Source organism: Geotrypetes seraphini, chromosome 1, assembly GCF_902459505.1.
Source record: "Geotrypetes seraphini chromosome 1, aGeoSer1.1, whole genome shotgun sequence".
NCBI lineage: Eukaryota > Metazoa > Chordata > Amphibia > Gymnophiona > Dermophiidae > Geotrypetes > Geotrypetes seraphini.
The window spans coordinates 258689537-258708337 of NC_047084.1; the positions used below are offsets into that span (position 1 = coordinate 258689537).

An 18801-nucleotide genomic window follows, 5' to 3' on the forward strand; every position below is an offset into this window, starting at 1 on the left:
CTGGGAGAGGAGGCCAGACCGAAGGGTAGCACCTTGTACTGATAATGGTTTTGATTGATGAGAAAGCGTAGATATTGCCTGGACGCCAGATGGATAGGAATATGTGTGTAAGCCTCTTTCAGATCGAGGGAGCATAGCCAGTCGCCCTGAGAGATGAGAGGGTAGAGGGTGGCAAGAGAGAGCATTTTTAACTTCTCCTTGACCAAGCATTTGTTGAGATCTCTGAGATCTAATATAGGTCTGAGGTCTCCGGTCTTTTTGGGAACTAGAAAGTACCGGGAGTAAAATCCCTGACCTCTCTGATCTTGAGGAACTTCTTCGATGGCTTTGAGAAGAAGGAGGGATTGAACCTCTTGAGCTAGAAGGAGGGACTGAGACTTGTTGGAAGCAGACTCTTTTGGCAGGCCTAACGGCGGAGGAGTCTGAAAATTGAGGGAGTAGCCGTGGGCTATGATAGAGAGCACCCACTGGTCGGTGGTGATCACTTCCCATCGAGTTAGAAAGATGTTTAGGCGACCTCCTATAGGTTGCGGAAGAGGACATGAGGGAGGAAGACTGGCAATACCCTGGAGAAGCGAGTCAAAAGGGCTGAGTCGGTTTAGGCTGAGCAACAGGCTTCATGGCAGCGGCTGTTGTTGACGAGCCTGTTGTTGTTGCTGCCTTTGCCTCCGAGGCTGAGGAGGATGAGGCTGAATCGGCCGAGCAGAAAAACGCCTCTGATAGGACATCTACTGCCTGAAAGGACGAGGAGGAAGAGGTTTCTTTTTGTTTTTCAATAAAGTATCCCACCTCGTCTCATGAGCCGAAAGCTTCTGAGTGGTGGTATCCAGAGATTCACCAAACAGCTCATCACCCAGGCATTGGCAAGGCGGTCCTGGTGGTTCACATCAAGGTCTGAGACGCGAAGCCACGCCAATCGTCTCATCGCTACAGCCATAGCAGTAGCTCGAGAGGTCAGTTCAAAAGTGTCATAAATGGAACGGACCATAAACTTCCTGAGTTGCAAGAGACTGGCAGTGCATTGTTGAAAAGCAGAAAGCTTGCGGTCAGGAATATATTTCTGAAAAGTGGCCATCTGCTGGGTAAGATGTTTCAGGTAAAAGGAAAAGTGAAACGCATAGTTACCTGAACGGTTGGCCAACATAGTATTTTGGTAAAGTCGTTTACCAAATTTATCCATGGCCTTGCCTTCTCTGCCAGGAGGGACAGAGGCATATACACTAGAGCCTGCAGATTTCTTGAGGGTTGACTCCACCAGCAAAGATTCATGTGGAAGCTGAGGTTTGTCAAACCCTGGGATAGGAATAACTTTATAAAGTGATTCTAACTTCCTTGGAGCTCCTGGAATTGTGAGAGGAGTTTCCAAATTTTTATAAAAAGTTTCCCTTAATATATCATGAAGGGGTAACTTTAAAAATTCTTTGGGAGGTTGTTCAAAGTCCAAAGCCTCCAAGAATGCTTTTGACTTCTTAGAATCAGATTCCAAGGGAAGAGAAAGGGCGTCTGACATTTCCCTAAGAAATTTGGTGAAGGAAGAGTGCTCTGGCTTACTAGCAGGATCCTGCACCGATGGGTCAGCCTCATCCGATGAAAAATCCTCCTCGGTACCGAGGGGATCATCAGAGTCATCCCATAAATCAGGGTCCCGTACCAATGGGAGACGGCCCTGAGACAAAGGGGCAGAGGATTCGGTACGCCTGGTTTTGCGTACCGATTTGCCTGAACGCATCGACACCGTACCTGGTGACTGTAAAACGGGACAGGCGTCGGTAAGCGGTACCGGATCAGAGGCCGAGTGAGCCGTACGTCGAAGAGACTTTGGCTCCGCCGATAAGACAGGCATAGAAATAGAAGAGGCAGATTTAAGCGGTGCCGATAATGTCGATGCCGATAACATAGGCTGGTCGACTATCGGTACCGCAGGCTCAGTGGATACCGACACCAGAAGGTTCGGAGTTAGCAGAGCCGGGAGCAGGTGTTGTAATTGCTCCTTAAGCTGGACCTGAAGGATGGATGCTATACGCTCATCCAGAGATGGTCCCGATGGCACCGGTACCGCTATTTTCTTGCTCAGTACCTGCGGTGCCGCTCGACGCTCAGGCGAAGTCGATGCCGATGAAGAGGCAGTGACTTCTATGGGAGCGGAGCGTTTGTGGGGCCGGTGCGCAATCTGCAGGACTTGGCTCACTGCTTGTTCGACTGGCGGGCCGAGAACAGAAGGGGATGGCTTCTTAGCCGACTTACCTGAAGGGTGCGACACCGAAGAGACCTCTTGCGGTGTCGAAACCACCGGTGCCGATTTGGAGGAAGTCGCCGTAGTCGACGCCAGTGGAACTTCCATAGCGGTACCGAAAAGAATCCGCTGTTGAATTTGGCGGTTCTTCAAAGTTCTCTTTTGAAGAGAACTACAGCGGGTGCACGTTTCTGCCCTATGGTCCGGACCCAAACACTGAAGGCACCACTTGTGCGGGTCGGATAAAGAAATAGGGCGTGCACACCGCTGACACTTCTTAAAACCCGGAGAAGGGGGCATGAAGGGAAAAACGGCAGTAGCAAAATCGAAGCCCGAGGCTTCGATGGTGCCAACAGGCCCCGCCGGGGCCGACTGAAAAAAGTCGAAAAATAGACTTTTTTTTTTTTAAGGAAAATAACAAAAGAAGAAAAAGTGAATAAATTCACGAGAAAAATTACGTGAGCGGGAAGGCGAAAAAGAGAGTCCAACAGCCGTTGGAAACACACGTCTTCTTAGCTCCGCGGAAACTAAGAAACTGGGGACCGCGTGCCTCTGTCGGGCGGGAAGGCACTCGCGCACGCGCGGTGCGGCCTAGCTAGAACTTTCTAAAGTTCTTAGAGTGCAATCACTCTAAAATTGTCCGTACCGGGGCTCCGTCGGTGCCGTCACCCATCAGTCAAGAATATGCTGCCTGCTTGTCCTGGGATAATAAATAATTTCTTTCAAATATCTATTGGGTTGGGTAGAATAATACAGCAACTCATACGTGGATTACAAGTGTGAATTAGAAACACTTACCTTTGCAGACGAAGCATTTAATGTGAAAATATTTGTTCTGCACCCTCAGGACTTCTCCCTTGCAGGCATCTCCACAGCTGTTACAGAGAATCGCAGAACCAGATGGCTTCTCCAAGTGGCTGTGCACAGCCGGTTGCTGGGAAACTGAAATAAGAAAAAAAAAGGTTGTAGATATCTTTACATCAACCTAAAGTCTGGATTAATGTATGTCTCAATAGCAGACTATGGACTTTTCCTCCAAAAACTTGTCCAAACCTTTTTTAAAATCAACTACGTTACCCGATGTTACCACATCCTCTGGCAGTGCGTTCCAAAGCTTAACCATTCTCTGAGTGAAAAAATATTTCCTTCTATTGGTTTTAGAAGTATTCCACATGATCTAAAACGTACCATCATGCTTTGCATTACTATACCCTGTTATGTTTTATTATGTATGTAAACTTGTAACCTGGTCTGAGCTCTTCTGGGAGGATGGGATATAAATCCAATTAAATAAATAAATGTTTTGCTATTTATTTATGTTTCAGACTGTCCTCCCAAAGGAGCTCAGAATGGGTTATATGAATTTATTCAGGTACTCAAGCATTTTTCCCTGTGTCCTGGTGGGCTCACACACTATCTAATGTACCTGGGGCAATGGGGGGATTAAGTGACTTGTCCAGGGTCACAAGAAGCAGCTTGGGTTTGAACTCATATCTACAGGGTGCAGGAGTGAAGTTGGTCAAGCCTGATTTGCATATAAGCAACATTCAAAATGAAGTTTTTAAGTAAAATATTTAATTAATATTCAATATTACTATTAATATTCAATATTACAAAAACACTGCACTTTTTTTCTATTAGATTTTATAACCCATCTGACAATCACACGAGGCTCAAATCATCCCTGACTCAAACTTAAGAAAATTTTCTGACAAAAAAATGCCAATTTGGCAAATGAGTGTTACAGATCACTAATCACAATCTTTTGCAGATTAATATGAAAAATGCATTTTCTTTGATCCCCATGTTTCCTCTTTGATTCTCTTCTCTGTCTTTTGATTTTCCTATCCTTCTGTTACTTTTCTAGCCCCCCTCCCCCCACCTTTTACAAAACCATAAAAGTGGTTTTTAGTGCAGGCCGGCATGCTGAATGCTCCACACTACTCCTGAATACTCATAGGGCCTCTTCTATTAAACTGAGCTAGCAGTTTTTAGCACGGGGAGCCACGCTGAATGGCCCGCGCTGCTCCTGACGCTCATAGAGTTCCTATGAGCATTGGGAGCAGCGCAGTTCTCTGCGCTAAAACTGCTTCCGTGGTTGGGGGGGGGAAGGTAAATTTGCTTTTGTCATTCCTAGTTCTAATTTTTCTTTTTTCCTCTTATTTCTATTTTCTCCCACATTCTATCTTCCTTTTCTTTATACAATTTGCTTTTCTTCTCCTCACATACACATCCTGCATTTTGCACTCTCAAAATGTATTGCTTATCTGCTCCTCTCCACACCATCCTTTCCCTCTCTTCTCGGAACTTTTCCTCCTGTCCTTATCCTCCCTCATCTTTCTCCCTACCTTCTTTCACTCGCTCTCCTTCCTTCTTACACTTTAGAAACACACATTTTTGATGCATTTTGGATCTGATCCAGATAAGTTTTCAGCTCGACCATGAAGTAGAACCTAGTTATCATCGGCATTCAAACTTAAAATCAACCATTAAATCACAAAGACACTTCTAAATATTCAACTGACAACTTGAAGGTAGTAGCAAAACATAACCACAACTTTATTATCTCAGTTAAAACTTAATAGTAAACATCCAACAATTATTTCAACATGTCAGTCCCAGACTAGCATCTAGTGATCAGCAAACTGCGGAGCCAAACAAGAGTAGAGAAGGTTCATTCACAAGTGAGTGTTCTAGACTTCAATAAAACTAACTTTATCAAGATGGGTGAAAATCTCAAGGAGTCATTATTTGGATGGGAACATCTGGGGGCAACTAGAAAAATAGTGGCAAAACTAAAAGGGCAAGAAATCTTTTTGTTAGAAGAATAACTAAAATAGTAGTTTTATAAGGAGGCATCCACTTTAAGTTTGGAAGTAAGGGCTAGAATCTGTGTAGGACATCTATTTTAGATGCCGCTAAGCATCCTAATCAAGGATGCTTATTGACGCCTAACTTTGGAATCCGCATACAACTTCAGCGTGGTAATTGACTGTACCAGTTTTCAGTCAATCCCCCAAAAATTAAATTAACAATTAAGAGTTTGGTGCTGAACTCTTAGGATGCCTAGCAATGCCTAAGTCAAGACATCCTCTGACGCCTACCTAAAATGTAGGTGTGGTTAAGGAGCGGAGAATAGGCATGGTTGACTTAGGTGTTGCTAAGCGTCGGTAAATTAGGCCAAGTAAAACTTGACCTAATATACCGGCGCCTACTTCCAGGATGCCTGGTGAGGCCTAAGCATACCTAGATTCCATTTATAAAATCCAGCCCTAAGGGGCAAACTCTATAAACGGTGTCCCAGTTGTAGGCAGCAGTAGGCGTCCTACCACTGTCTAACCAGCCAATCAGGATGCTTTTTTTTTTTTTTTCAAAGCCCCAAGGTAGGTGCCTACACTGTAGGCGTCTGTTGCGGTTACAGGGAGACGCGTCAGGATACTTAACCTCGCCCAAGGCTGGGCATGGTTTCACCCGGAAGTGGCCTTAGGCGAGCTTAAGCGGCCTTAGGCGTCTCCCGAGGGCCACAATAGACACCTGAAATGTAGGCCAGCAAAATAGACACGGCCACTGAGCTGATCACGGCAAGGAAATCTCCCTGCTATCATCACCTGAGTAGCCATGACAGGGACCCCCCCCCCACAAAAAAAAAAGTCAGCCGGCAGGATGCCCACTCTCTCCCGCCAGAACTTCCTCCCGCCCAGGTGGACTTCTATGGTCTAGCACTCAGTAATATAAAAGAAAAAAGACAATTCAATTAAAACATGAATTTATAATGAATGCAGCTGTTGGGCAGACTGGATGGACCATTCAGGCCTTTATCTGCCATCATTTACTATGTTACTAGAATTAGTGTAAATACCTCATCTAGATTTCAAATGAATGCAAATAAATTATAGGATTTTATAATCTTGGCATGCATTGTGTACTTTGACCATACTCCAACTCCACAATGTGCATACCCTCTGGTAAAGTATATACCATTGATTCTACATGTATATCTATGCAATCACAACTGGGAAAATAGCTCTTTATGCTTGTAACTACATAAGCACATAAATGAGAAAAATACCACCATTTATACACATTCATATTGCCTAAAGCCAGGCATCTCCTTATACAATTACCGTATTTTCACGCATATAACGCGTGCGTTATACACGATTTTACAAACCGTGTATAGCCATGCGTGTTATATGCGTGAGCGCGTTATCCCCTTTTTTTTTTACATAGTTCCCCCCCGACGTCCTTTCTGATGTTAGAGAAAGGGTGGGACCGCCGGAAGAGGAAGCAGCATAGACGCAGGGCTAAGAGAAGGGGCAGGACCGCCGGCAGAGGAAACAGCAGGACGACGGTAGGAAACTTCTACATGATGGGGGGGTTGGGGAGGCTGTGGGGGTGCGAGCGGTCCTTTGGGGTGGGGGTGTGGGTGCGTGTTCCAGCACGAGCGGTCCTTCGGGGTGCGGGTGCGAGCGGTCCTGCGGGGGGGGGGGGGTGAATCAGACGTCGGGGGGGGGCATCAGGCTTTCAGGGTGGGGACAGGACTTCAAGGGGGAGAGGAGAGTCGGTGCGGGCTAAAGGAGAGTGGGCTGGCCAGAGGAGAGTCGGGGCGGGCGAAAGGAGTCGGGCAGCGACGGGAGAGTTGGGGCGGCATGCGCGGTATACAGGTGTGCGCGGTATATAAAAATTTATTTACATAAATTACAGTTCCCCGCGCGCTATACCCGTGTGCGCGTTTTACACGGTTGCGCGGTATATGAGTGAAAATACGGTACATTCCAAATCTAAGTGCCAAAGGAGGCCTTCATGTTTCTTGATAGAAGAGACTAAAAAAGTTAAGAAAAAGTAGCTAACTTTCTTTTTATTTTTTATTTTTCAAGCTTCAATAGTGCAATACACAAATATATAAGGCTTTCGACAAGGTGCCACATGAAAGGCTGCTTAGGAAGCTGTGGAACCACGGGGTGGGAGGGGATGTGCACAGATGGATCAAGCACTGGTTGTCGGGTAGACTGCAGAGGGTCGGAGTGAAGGGCCAATATTCTGACTGGCGGGGAGTCACAAGCGGTGTGCCACAGGGATCGGTGCTGGGGCCGTTACTCTTCAACATATTTATCAATGACCTGGAAAAGGAGGCAAAGTGCGAGGTTATAAAATTTGCAGATAATACCAAACTGTGCGGCAGAGTTAGGTCCAGGGAGGAGTGTGAGGACCTGCAAAGGGACCTGGACAAGCTGGAAGACTGGGGAAACAAATGGCAAATGCGCTTTAACGTGGAAAAATGCAAGGTCATGCATATAGGGAAAAAGAACCTGTTGTTCAACTACAAATTGGGGGCATTGTTGGGAGACAGCAGATTTGAGAGAGACTTGGGTGTGCTGGTGGATGCATCACTGAAGCCATCTGCACAGTGCGCAGCAGCCTCGAAAAAAGCCAACAGGATGCTGGGCATCATAAAGAGGGGCATAACAACCAGGACGCGGGAAGTCATCATGCCATTGTATCGAGCGATGGTGCGTCCACATCTGGAATACTGCATTCAGTATTGGTTGCCGCACCTCAAGAAGGACATGGCGGTACTTGAGAGAGTCCAAAGGAGAGCAACGAAACTGGTAAAAGGGCTGGAACACTGCCCATATGCCGAGAGGTTGGATAGGCTGGGGCTCTTCTCTCTGGAAAAAAGGAGGCTCAGGGGAGATATGATAGAGACCTTCAAGATCATGAGGGGCATAGAGAGGGTGGATAGGGACAGATTCTTCAGACTGAAGGGGACAACAAGTACGAGGGGGCATTCGGAGAAACTGAAGGGAGATAGGTTCAAAACAAATGCAAGGAAGTTTTTTTTCACCCAAAGGGTCGTGGACACTTGGAAAGCGCTACCGGAGGAAGTGATCAGGCAGAGTACGGTACAGGGATTCAAACAGGGATTGGACGGATTCCTGAGAAATAAAGGGATCGTGGGATACTGAGGGAAGAGCTGGGATGTAACACAAGTATAGAAAGCTAACCAGGTAATAAGTATAGAAACCCAACAGGTCGTGCATGTGCAAGAGCGGAGGGTTAGGACTTCGATGGGAAGATAGGACTTCAATGAGAAACCAAGGTGGCAAGGGAGCCCCTTCTGGTGATTCAGACAGGTCGTGACCTGTTTGGGCCGCCGCGGGAGCGGACTGCCGGGCAGGATGTACCTATGGTCTGACCCGGCGGAGGCACTGCTTATGTTCTTATAACATATAATAAGTCAATAAAGCACTTTTCAACTTACAAATATACATAACCAACCATTTTCTCCCACTCACCCACCCACCCACCCAATGATTATTCAATAAAACACAGAAACATAAATTTTCCCAATAATCTTATGTTATTCAAATTAATAATATCCTCTTAACCTCCCACCCCAAGTGTAAATACTTCAAAATTAGGACAGAAATAGCCCCCCTCCCACCCCTCCCTGGATGTGTACAAAAATAAACAAAAACTGACTCATAATCAAAGACCTACTATAGTGAAATAATATATGATGTCAACGGGCCCCAAATCAATTTAAATAAATTACTGTGCCCCAAACTATCCACATTCATTTTTTCATTTCTATAGCTGGAGCACAGATTTGCCCACCAGAAAGGGAAATTTTGACAATCGTAATTCGTAATTCTTCCAATTTCGGATTACCATCTGCATGGCTATCCCGGTTTTGTGTTCATGGGGCTGGAGCAAAACTCATTTAGGGACCAGAGAACAAACATAGGGGTCCTTTTACTAAGGCGTTTTAGAACGCGCTAAACGCTAACACATCCATTATATTTTATGAATGCGTTAGTGTTTACTGTGCGCTAAAATGGCTAGCGCGCCTTAGTAAAAGAAGGGGATATTTAGGAATGAAAATGAAATAGAGTCTTAAGAATGGCAGAGACATCAAGGGCTGGACTAAGATACTAGACCTTTTTTGCATACCCAAAAGCTTCTGGAACAAAGAGTTGGCTTTCTTGACTAATGAATAAGAATGGCAGGAGGCATCTCTTGGGGGGGAACTGTAATGGTATAAATATTCAGCCCAGTTTCAAATCCACTTCCTGGCCACTGTACCACCACCATAAAGGGAAGAGAGTCTCTAGCTAACACAACCACTGTACCGGGAGAGGGAAGCAGTACCAGAGCTACTTAATCTAATCTAATGCTTGGCTTTGTATACCGAGACTTCAATCTAGGAAAGCTCGTCTCGGTTTACAATAGTTAGTTTAGGCAATAAGGACTATAGAGAAGGAGATATCAAAGAGAATTAGTTATCAAAATGCTTAGTGAACAGGATAGTTTTCAAAGACTTACGAAAAAATGGAAGGGAGACAGAGCTTCTTAAAAAGAGTGGAAGATTGTTCCAAAGTTGAGGGAACTTGAAGGTCAAAGACTGACCAAAGATCTTGACTCCTTTGATACCTTTGCTAGAAGAACAGGATAGTTTGAGTTGTTGGTCACCCCTTGCAAGAGAGAATCTATAAAGATTCCAAGATAAAGGAACTAGGGGAGTGAAAATACCATGAAGAATTTTAAAGATGACACAGGCACATTTGAACTGGACTCTGAAATACACAGGGAGCCAATGAAGACTATGAAGCACTTGCATCTGGTAGCTACTGGAATGAGGAAGCCTCCAACTTCCACATCCTTCCAAGGAGATCCTCAATCTACCACTTCTTCCTGCAACTCTACACTCTCTGTAGATAAACCTTCTCCACACACATTGGAAAGTATCTTAGCAGATCCATATTCTCACCCATTTCCTGGATCCCATTCTGAGCATCCAGCTTTCTGCCACTTGCAGGTCTTTTAGTTCTCCGTTCTAGCTTCAACCTGGTTTTCAACCTAGGGCAATACAGCTCCCAAAGATTGCCTCCTCTTCTCCTTTCTCTTATGAGTTTGTGCTGAAGCTAGGACAGCTCTTAGACCCCCTCCCTTTCTATCGGTGCAAGCCTTTTTTGTCAACCCGTGCCTGCCGACACTAGGGCTTGTTCTTGTAGTTGTCAGCAGGACAGAAAAGTAAGGCCCAAGATAGTTTTCCCCTCAAAACTTTAACTTATTGATCTCTAGGACCACCTAATCGCTCTTCTGGTTTCTCCTTTCAGGGAATCCAACTAGAATGTTTTTGGGTCACTATATATGCTATTGCTGGAGATTACGTTGTAAATGAAAGGGCTGTTGTAGTTCAAAGTTCCCTTGAACACCTCCTATTCCAATGTGATTTGTCAATATGTTTCCCAGGCCCTCAGAGGTGCCACCAATAGTTCAATAAACTTTCATAACCATTGGATTTATGCTCCTAATCGTCATCGGGTACCTGGTGTTCTAGAACTGTGATTTTTTTATATATGTTTTTTTCTTCTTCAATAAATAAGTTGATTAAGTTAAATACTTAAAATCAGGGGTGTCAAAGTCCCTCCTCGAGGGCCGTAATCCAGTCGGGTTTTCAGGATTTCCCCAATGAATATGCATTGAAAGCAGTGCATGCACATAGATCTCATGCATATTCATTGGGGAAATCCTGAAAACCCGACTGGATTCCGGCCCTCGAGGACCGACTTTGACACCTGTGCTTTAAATAGTGGAAATACTTGAATAGTAGATAGTACTGTGCACTTAGCTTGGGTGGTTAGCCTAGAGGGACAGAGTCGCCAACATGTTTCACCCCGTTAAGGTTTCCTCAGGGCACAATCCCTGTGACAAAAGACCAGCTTTAATGACCAATAAAATCACAAAACATGCCTAAAGATGTTAACAGAACGTTACTGTTAACATCTTTAGGCATGTTTTGTCATTTTATTGGTGAAACATGTTGGCGACTCTGTCCCTCTAGGCTAACCACCCAAGCTAAGTGCACAGTACTATCTACTATTCAAGTATTTCCACTATTTAAAGTATTTAACTTATTCAACTTATTTATTGAAGAAGAAAAAAACATATATAAAAAAATCACAGTTCTAGAACACCAGGTATCCGATGACGATTAGGGGCATAAATCTAATGGTTATGAAAGTTTATTGAACTATTGGTGGCACCTCTGAGGGCCTGGGAAACATATTGACAAATCACATTGGAATAGGAGGTGTTCAAGGGAAGTTTGCACTACAACAGCCCTTTCATTTACAACGTATTATCTACCCTTCTATAGAGACTTTACATTTTGAAGGCTTTAATACAAGAATTGCTGGAGATTACAGCATTCCTATGGCCAGGATAATTGAGGCTTATAAGACAACTACAGCCTTTCCTGAATATAATGCCCTCATTGGTAACATTTCAGACAGCCTACTTCAATATTCTGTATGTAGGTTTACCATTTACAGTAAGTTTTCCCACAAACTACAACTGTTGCAGAATGCTGTTGCCTGTATGGTTACAGAGATTACCGGTTGGTTACACATGCTACTCTGCTGTTCCAGCAACCACATCAACTATCACTCACTGAGGGAAAAATTTAAACTGTTCATTTTGACATTTTGAGGCTAATATTCAGTGGGGGCGACCAATATATAATTTATTTCAAATCATACATATATGTTGAACAGCACTATATGGCAGTTCTACACGTTGGCATTTCCTTTTAGGCACTCCAATACTATGTGGTGAAAGCCTATTCTCTATGAAATATGAGCACCCAGATTCCATTATAGAATATTAACCCAAGCTGATATCGAAGTGTCTAAAATCTAGGCATCTACAGTTATACCATCTACAGCAGTGGTCTCAAACTAAACCCTTTGCAGGGCCACATTTTGGATTTGTAATAATAATAATAGTTTATTTTAATATACCGCTATACCCGGGAGTTCTAGGTGGTTCACATCAATCAATCATTATACATACAGTACAAATAGATATTTAAAATTGAAATCATCTAAAATTTCAGCAAAGTTAAAAGCTTACAGTGGGCCTCAGAAAAAATCGTTAATGTCTTACTAAAGAAATGACAATTTTGCATGAGGTAAAACTCTTTATAGTTTATAAATCTTTCCTTTTGGCTAATAATAATATTTATAGCTAAAGGGACATATGATCAAGAAACTGTTTTATTTTACTTTTCTGATTATGATAAACATACCACCGAGGGCCTCAAAATAGTACCTGGCGGGCTGCATGTGGCCCCCGGGCCACGAGTTTGAGATCACTGATCTACAGTTATACTGATTATATGTGTGTACATGACTATGTATGTTTTCATTGTAAGCCGCTTAGGCCTTAAGCAGTGTAGAAATTTTTAAAATAAGTAAGTAAATAAATAAATACCAACTATAGGCTTGATTTAACCTTGGCCACCTAAATACAGCATGGGCCCACATAACTTACTTTACATTTTTGGATGCAACGTAAAGTATTGGCACAAATATATCACTGCTTATTTACCGTCTTTTTCATGAAGAGATGCACCCAAAGCTGTTTATAATACACTGAATAGTAATCAGGTACTCTTGTATTTTCCCTATATGTCCTGATTGGTTCACAATCTAACTATGGTACCTGGGGCAATAGAGGGTTAAGTGACTTGCCCAGGATCACAAGGAGCAGTGCTGGGATCAAACCCAAAATCTCAGGGTGCGGAGGCAGCGGCTCTAACTGCTAGGCCACTACTCCACTCACTCTTGAGAGCACCAGGATACTTGAAACAAGGGATCCAAATTTACAAACTGGCACGCCAATTGAGATCAGAGATGGAGAATGACATGTGGACAATTTTTTTCCCTGTCCCCGCGGGAACTCATTTTCCCGTCCTGTCCTGGCAAAGTTCTTTTTACTGTCCCTGCCCCATTCCTGCAAGCTCCATCCTCATCTGCACATCGTAAGTGTTTGAGGCTTGCGAGGTTAAGGCAGAGCTTACAGGAATGGGGACAAGGACAAGGACGGCGACAAAACTCACGGGGATGTGGAAAAATTTGTCCCCGTGTCATTCTCTAATCAGAGAAAAGGGTAGTGATGCCAGACCTGAATAAGGTACGGTATGCAAATACAATAGCAGGTGCCCTTTCTATTGTTGGTCCATGGTTGTTGGACACCGTACCAGGCTATGTTCATTGTAGCATCTCATTCTAAGAGTTTAAGAGAATCTTAAAAACGTATCTCTTTGTGCAGGCATTTTCTTGACTGTACAGTGGTGCCTCGCACAGCGAACGCCTCGCACAACGAACTTCATGTCTTGCTTCCTACAACGAACTTCGTTTCACACAACGAAGTCGCCCGAGCTGCATCCTTCCGCGCAGGCACTGCGCTTAACTGCCCTCTCTCCGCCTGGCTCCCTGTGCAGTGGCGGACCGTCGGCTCGCAGGGGCCCGGCGCCTACTGCTGATGCGTTGGGGGGGGGGGGCGGAGCTACTCTCGCCGCTTCCCCGATGCTAGAAAAAAAAAAAAAAAATGAACAGTCAAGTCCCAGTTTTTGCCGCTGAGACTCTGCCCTCTCTCACTGTAAAATTAGACTCTACTTAGTCTGTCTTTAAATTTAAAAAATGTGTGTTGTTTTAAAAAACAATTATGTTTTTAGATGTATCTAAATAAAAATAATAACAAAAAATTTATCTTTTTTTATGTCATCTTAGCATATTTTATGCTACAGAACGAATTATTTTTTTTAACATGTATTGTTATGGGAAAACGCGTTTCACATAACGAACTTTTCGCATAACAAACTTGCTCCTGGAACCAATTAAGTTCGTTGTGTGAGGCACCACTGTATTAGTATTTTGGATTTCTGAATAACATTAGAATAGTAAGAGTGTTTCTATTCTTGTGATTATGATGACTTTTTAAAAGTTGTAGACGTATGGAAAACGTGTCTGTCTAATATTATTATGTGTATCATTAGAAGCCGCTTGATTTCAGGTGGGATGTAAGTGTTTTAAATAAATTATTCTATAAGTGGGCCTAAGTGGTAGCTTCACCCCTGTATCTTCCATGCTCCACCCATGTGAATGCACCCTTTTCATTAATGCACTATCCCCCCTCTAAACTTTTGCAAAACCGCGCTAGCACTTTTAGCACTGGTCATGGCGGCAAGAGCTCCGATGCTCACAGAATTCCTATAAGTGTCGTAACTGTTACCGCCACGGCTGGCACTAAAAACTCCAGTATGGTTTTATAAAAGAGGGGAGGGGATATGCCACTTGGAAAATAATACTTAGCTGCTTTGCTGCCACTTGCATGTGCAAACACACTTACCTGCAAAATTCCACATATAAGTTGCTGGAGTGAAATTGTGGAATACATTGTCAGGTCAGTTGCGCCTACGATCAGAAATGTCTTTAAAAAAAAACTCTTGAAGACACAATTATTTGAAGTGTTTATGTGAATGAATTGCCTACGAATAGTATTTAATGTAAGATCAGAGATTTTCTTATTTTTTAGAGGATGTAGTTATTTACTGGTGTACCTATGTAGAAGATGTGAATATGATCAGCAAGACGGGTCGCAGCAGTTTTGTTAGATAGATGATGTACTTGGGTTTTTTTTCTTTTTTATTATTTTGTATGTTAATTGTAAACTGCCTAGACTTTAAGGTTAGTATATACATTTTTAAATAAGTAAATACTGGGTCAGACCACTAGTCCATCTAGCCCTGTATCCTGTTTCCACAGTTGTCAATCTAGGTCACAAGTACCTGGCAAAATCCCAAATAGCAGCAACATTCCATGCTACTGATCCAAAGGCAAGCAGTTACTTCCCCTATGTTTGCCTTAATAGCAGATTATGGACCTTTCCAAAGGAACTTGTCCAAAACTTTTTTAAACCCATCTACATTAACCACTGATATCACATCCTCTGGCAATGTGTTCCAGAGAATAACTATTCTCTGAGTGAAAATATTTCCTCCTATTGGTTTTAAAAGCATTTCTTGTAACTTCATCGAGTGTCCCCTAATCTTTGTAATTTTTGATAGAATAAACAAAATTGATTCACTTGTACCTGTTCTATACCACTCAGAATTAAATTTGTAGAATTTAATTGTATCTCCCTTCAGCCATCTCTTTTCCAAGCTGAAGAACCCTAGCCTCTTTAGTTTTCCTCGTATGAAAGGAGTTCCATCCCCTTTATCATCTTGGTCGCTCTTCTTTGAATCTTTTCTAATTCCGCTATATCTTTTTTGAGATAAGGCGACCAGAATTTAACACAATACTCAAGGTGAGGTCACAGCATGGAGAAATACAGAGACATTATAAAATTTTTAGTCTTATTTACCATCCCTTTTCTAATAATTCCTAGTACCTTGTTTACTTTGTTGGCCACCGCTGTACACTGGGTAGAAGGTTTAATCGTATTGTCTATGACAGGGGTAGGCAATTCCGGTCCTCACAAGCCATAGGCAAGTCAGGTTTTCAGGATATCCACAATAAATATGCACGAGATAGATTTGCATTTCAAGGAGGCAGTGCATGCAGATCCATCTCATATATACTTATTGTGGAGATCCTGAAAACCTGACCTGCCTGTGGCTCTCAAGGACCGGAATTGCCTACCCCTGGTCTATGATAACACCTAGATCTTTTCTTGGGCTCTGACCCCTAAGGTGGACCCTAGAATCTGGTAACTATGATTTGGGTTATTCTTCCCAATATACATTACTTTGCATTTGTCTACAATAAATTTCATCTGCCATTTGGATGCCAATTCTTACAATTTCCTAAGGTCTACCTGCAATTTTTCATGGCCTGCATGTGTTTTAACAAACAGGAGGCATCTATATACAGAATTGCTCCAATACTGAGTCAGACCAAGGCTCACTGAGTACAATATCTTGACTCCAGCAGGGTTTAGTCCAAGTCATAAATCCTTGGCCAAACCCTAAAAGTGGATCAGTTTCTTATAATTTATGTGCCCAGAATCATGGTCTGAAAAGGGAGCAGGGTTTAGGATTTTCCAGGATTAGTGCCAACTGGACATATAGAAGATAATTCTATAAGGTGCTGCATACTTTATATGGTCCAGTATGCATCCATTTGGTGATATTTATTTTATTTACTTCATTTATAACCTGCTTACAACTAAGCAGCTCACGTCAGAATTTCACATATACATTAAAATAATAAAATTAATAACATCCTTACATTACTATCCATCAACACTGCTGAGCTGTGAGTGATATTGCTGAAAGGTTAGAAGTTAGATTTGCCTTTTTGCAAATGATATCCAAGATTTGTAACAGAGTGGACACCCTAGAGGGTGTGGAAAACAAGGAGAAGGATCTGCAAAAGTTAGAAGAATGGTCTAATGTTTGGCAACTAAAATTCAATGCAAAGAAATGCAGAGTGATGCACTGGGGAGTATAAATTTGAGGGAGATGTATGTCCTGGGAGGCGAGAGGCTGATATGCATGGACAGGGAGAGGGACCTTGGGTTGATAGTGTCTGAGGATCTGAACACAACAAAACAGTGTGACAAGGTGGTGGTTGTAGCCAGAAGAATGTTGGGCTGTATAGAAAAAGGCATAACCAGCAGAAGAAAGGAGGTGTTGATGCCCCCTGTACAGGTCATTGGTGAGGCTCCACCTGGAGTACTGTAGGGGTTAATCTGTGCAACGCTTTAGGAGTCAGTGTATCACAAACTGTGCCGCAGCACACTAGTGTGCCCCAAGGATTCCAGGTGTGCCCCGAGATGCTGCTTTCAGGATGTGACTTCGCCATAAGTCAGCCAGCCAGTGCCTGTGCCTCTCTCCTCCTCACTGGCTCCTCTGCTCCTTCTCCTCACCTCTCCTTCTGCAGCACCCTCCCCCCCCCCCCAATGGTAATAGGAGGCTCAGGGCCATGGCTGGAGGACATTGACGTCTGCGCATTTCCGGGTGCCTTCCAGCCGCAGCCCTGAGATTAGCGTGCCAGCAGCTTAAAAAGTTTGCAACACACTGTTCTAGAAGCATATATTTGTACAACTCGTTTAAAATAAACAGGCATTGTGCAATGCAAACTGACACAGCAAACACAGCACCTTATACTGAATTCAAAATTTTACAGGTAGCCAATGAAATTTCTTCAAAAGTAGGACTGACTCAGGATTGGAGCAATTCTGTATATCGATGCCGCCTGTTTGGTGCCCCAATACAGCATGACAAGTGCTAGTTTCAGAATGGCATTAGGGTGACCCTCATGTCATTAGAGGATGCCAGCACAAATCCTGCATTGGGGCACTCCAAAGAATGCATACCAGTTTAATAGCAGCTGTAAGTGGGCATGCCAGTATGTACCACTCAATTAATGCATCTTATAGAGTACTATTCTATAAGAAGCAAATATTGATGCTTGAAATGCTCACATACCGTCATATTCCTCCCCTAGGTATATCCCTTCCCAACTGTGTGCTATGCCACTTATGCATGAGCTTGCAGTGTAGTGTTTATGGATAGCACGTGTATACGCGACGCGTGTGGTAAATGCAGGTGCGCATCTTACAAATTGCCCCCCTATGGTTTTTCTTATGTGCTTACGCCTATAACTTTAAAAGCGCAGTTATAAAGAAAATAAGTACTTATGTGTTTGGCATTATTAATGAGCGCATAACTAAAAACACATCTGTTCCTGAAATACATAGGAAACCAACCTATACAATCTTAGTCCTCAACAAACGATCTCTAGAACTATCAATCACTAAGTCTGTACTTTGTTTATTCCATTCAATCTGTAACATTTCTAATAATTGTAAACCGCATAGAACTTCACAGTCCTGCGGTATATAAATTGTTATTATTATTTTACCACCCCTTCTTCATATTTTGAGAGGTGAGAGCCCCTACCCTAGTTTGCCAAACGGACTGATGTGGTGTAGTTGACTGAGCTCCGAGATGCAGCCAAGGTGGTTTATTTTCCAAGTATACGGCTGCTACTTTACATTACATGGAAACTTATATGCAGAGTCTGTAGGGATGCTGGCAGAGACTGCCCTTCTCTTTCTTCTTTTCTTAAATATAGGAATGTAGGTGTTAGTTCTGTCCTTTTGATAATAATGGAGTTCCTTTTTTCTTCAAATTTTTGTGAATTTATTGTGAACCACCTTGATCCGATGAGGCCAGGCGGTATATTAAGTTTTAAATAAACTGTGAAGTATAAGCTGCTGAAGAAAATGGGCCGCAGGGTATTCACACACAGGATTTCCAAACACAAGCTACTTTTCTGGCTTGAGTCTTGGGAAGTGACAGAGAAGGCAGGGACTTCATCTTTGTGAATAAAGCCAAGAGATCAAAATGTGCCTCAGATATTTTAAAGACTTTTACAGGAAAGGGCTGTTAGTTCTTTTGGGCATGTCAAGGATTATTATTACTAATGCTGTTTACTGAAATGAGGGAAGGAAGCCTTTGATCTGTTCCTTATTTATTTTATTTGAAACATAGTACACGAAAATACTCCCCCAGCATTCATTTCGCTCTGATAAACATTGTTTTAAGATGCAAACAACATAACTTTTCCTAAGTGAATGGAGTGTACAGAATTTCATTAAGTGGCAATGAGAGCCTTCTGTTTTGACTTTCCCGTCCTTCAGGTGAACCTGACTCCTTTCTAATTCATCTTAAATGGACACATAGGCAAGAGAATAGAGCTTTGACCGTC

General features: G+C 43.0%; 1 protein-coding gene across 6 annotated transcripts in view; it reads right to left on the reverse strand.

Moving 5' to 3' along the window:
• ABLIM2 (actin binding LIM protein family member 2) overlaps positions 1-18801 on the reverse strand; it is a 337722-nt gene that overhangs the window by 313397 nt on the left and 5524 nt on the right. For all 6 annotated transcript variants that reach the window (XM_033950058.1, XM_033950066.1, XM_033950046.1 and 3 more), the window contains exon 2: positions 3032-3175. In XM_033950058.1, coding sequence (XP_033805949.1) covers positions 3032-3175 — 144 coding nt within the window. The remainder of the gene's footprint in view (positions 1-3031; positions 3176-18801) is intronic.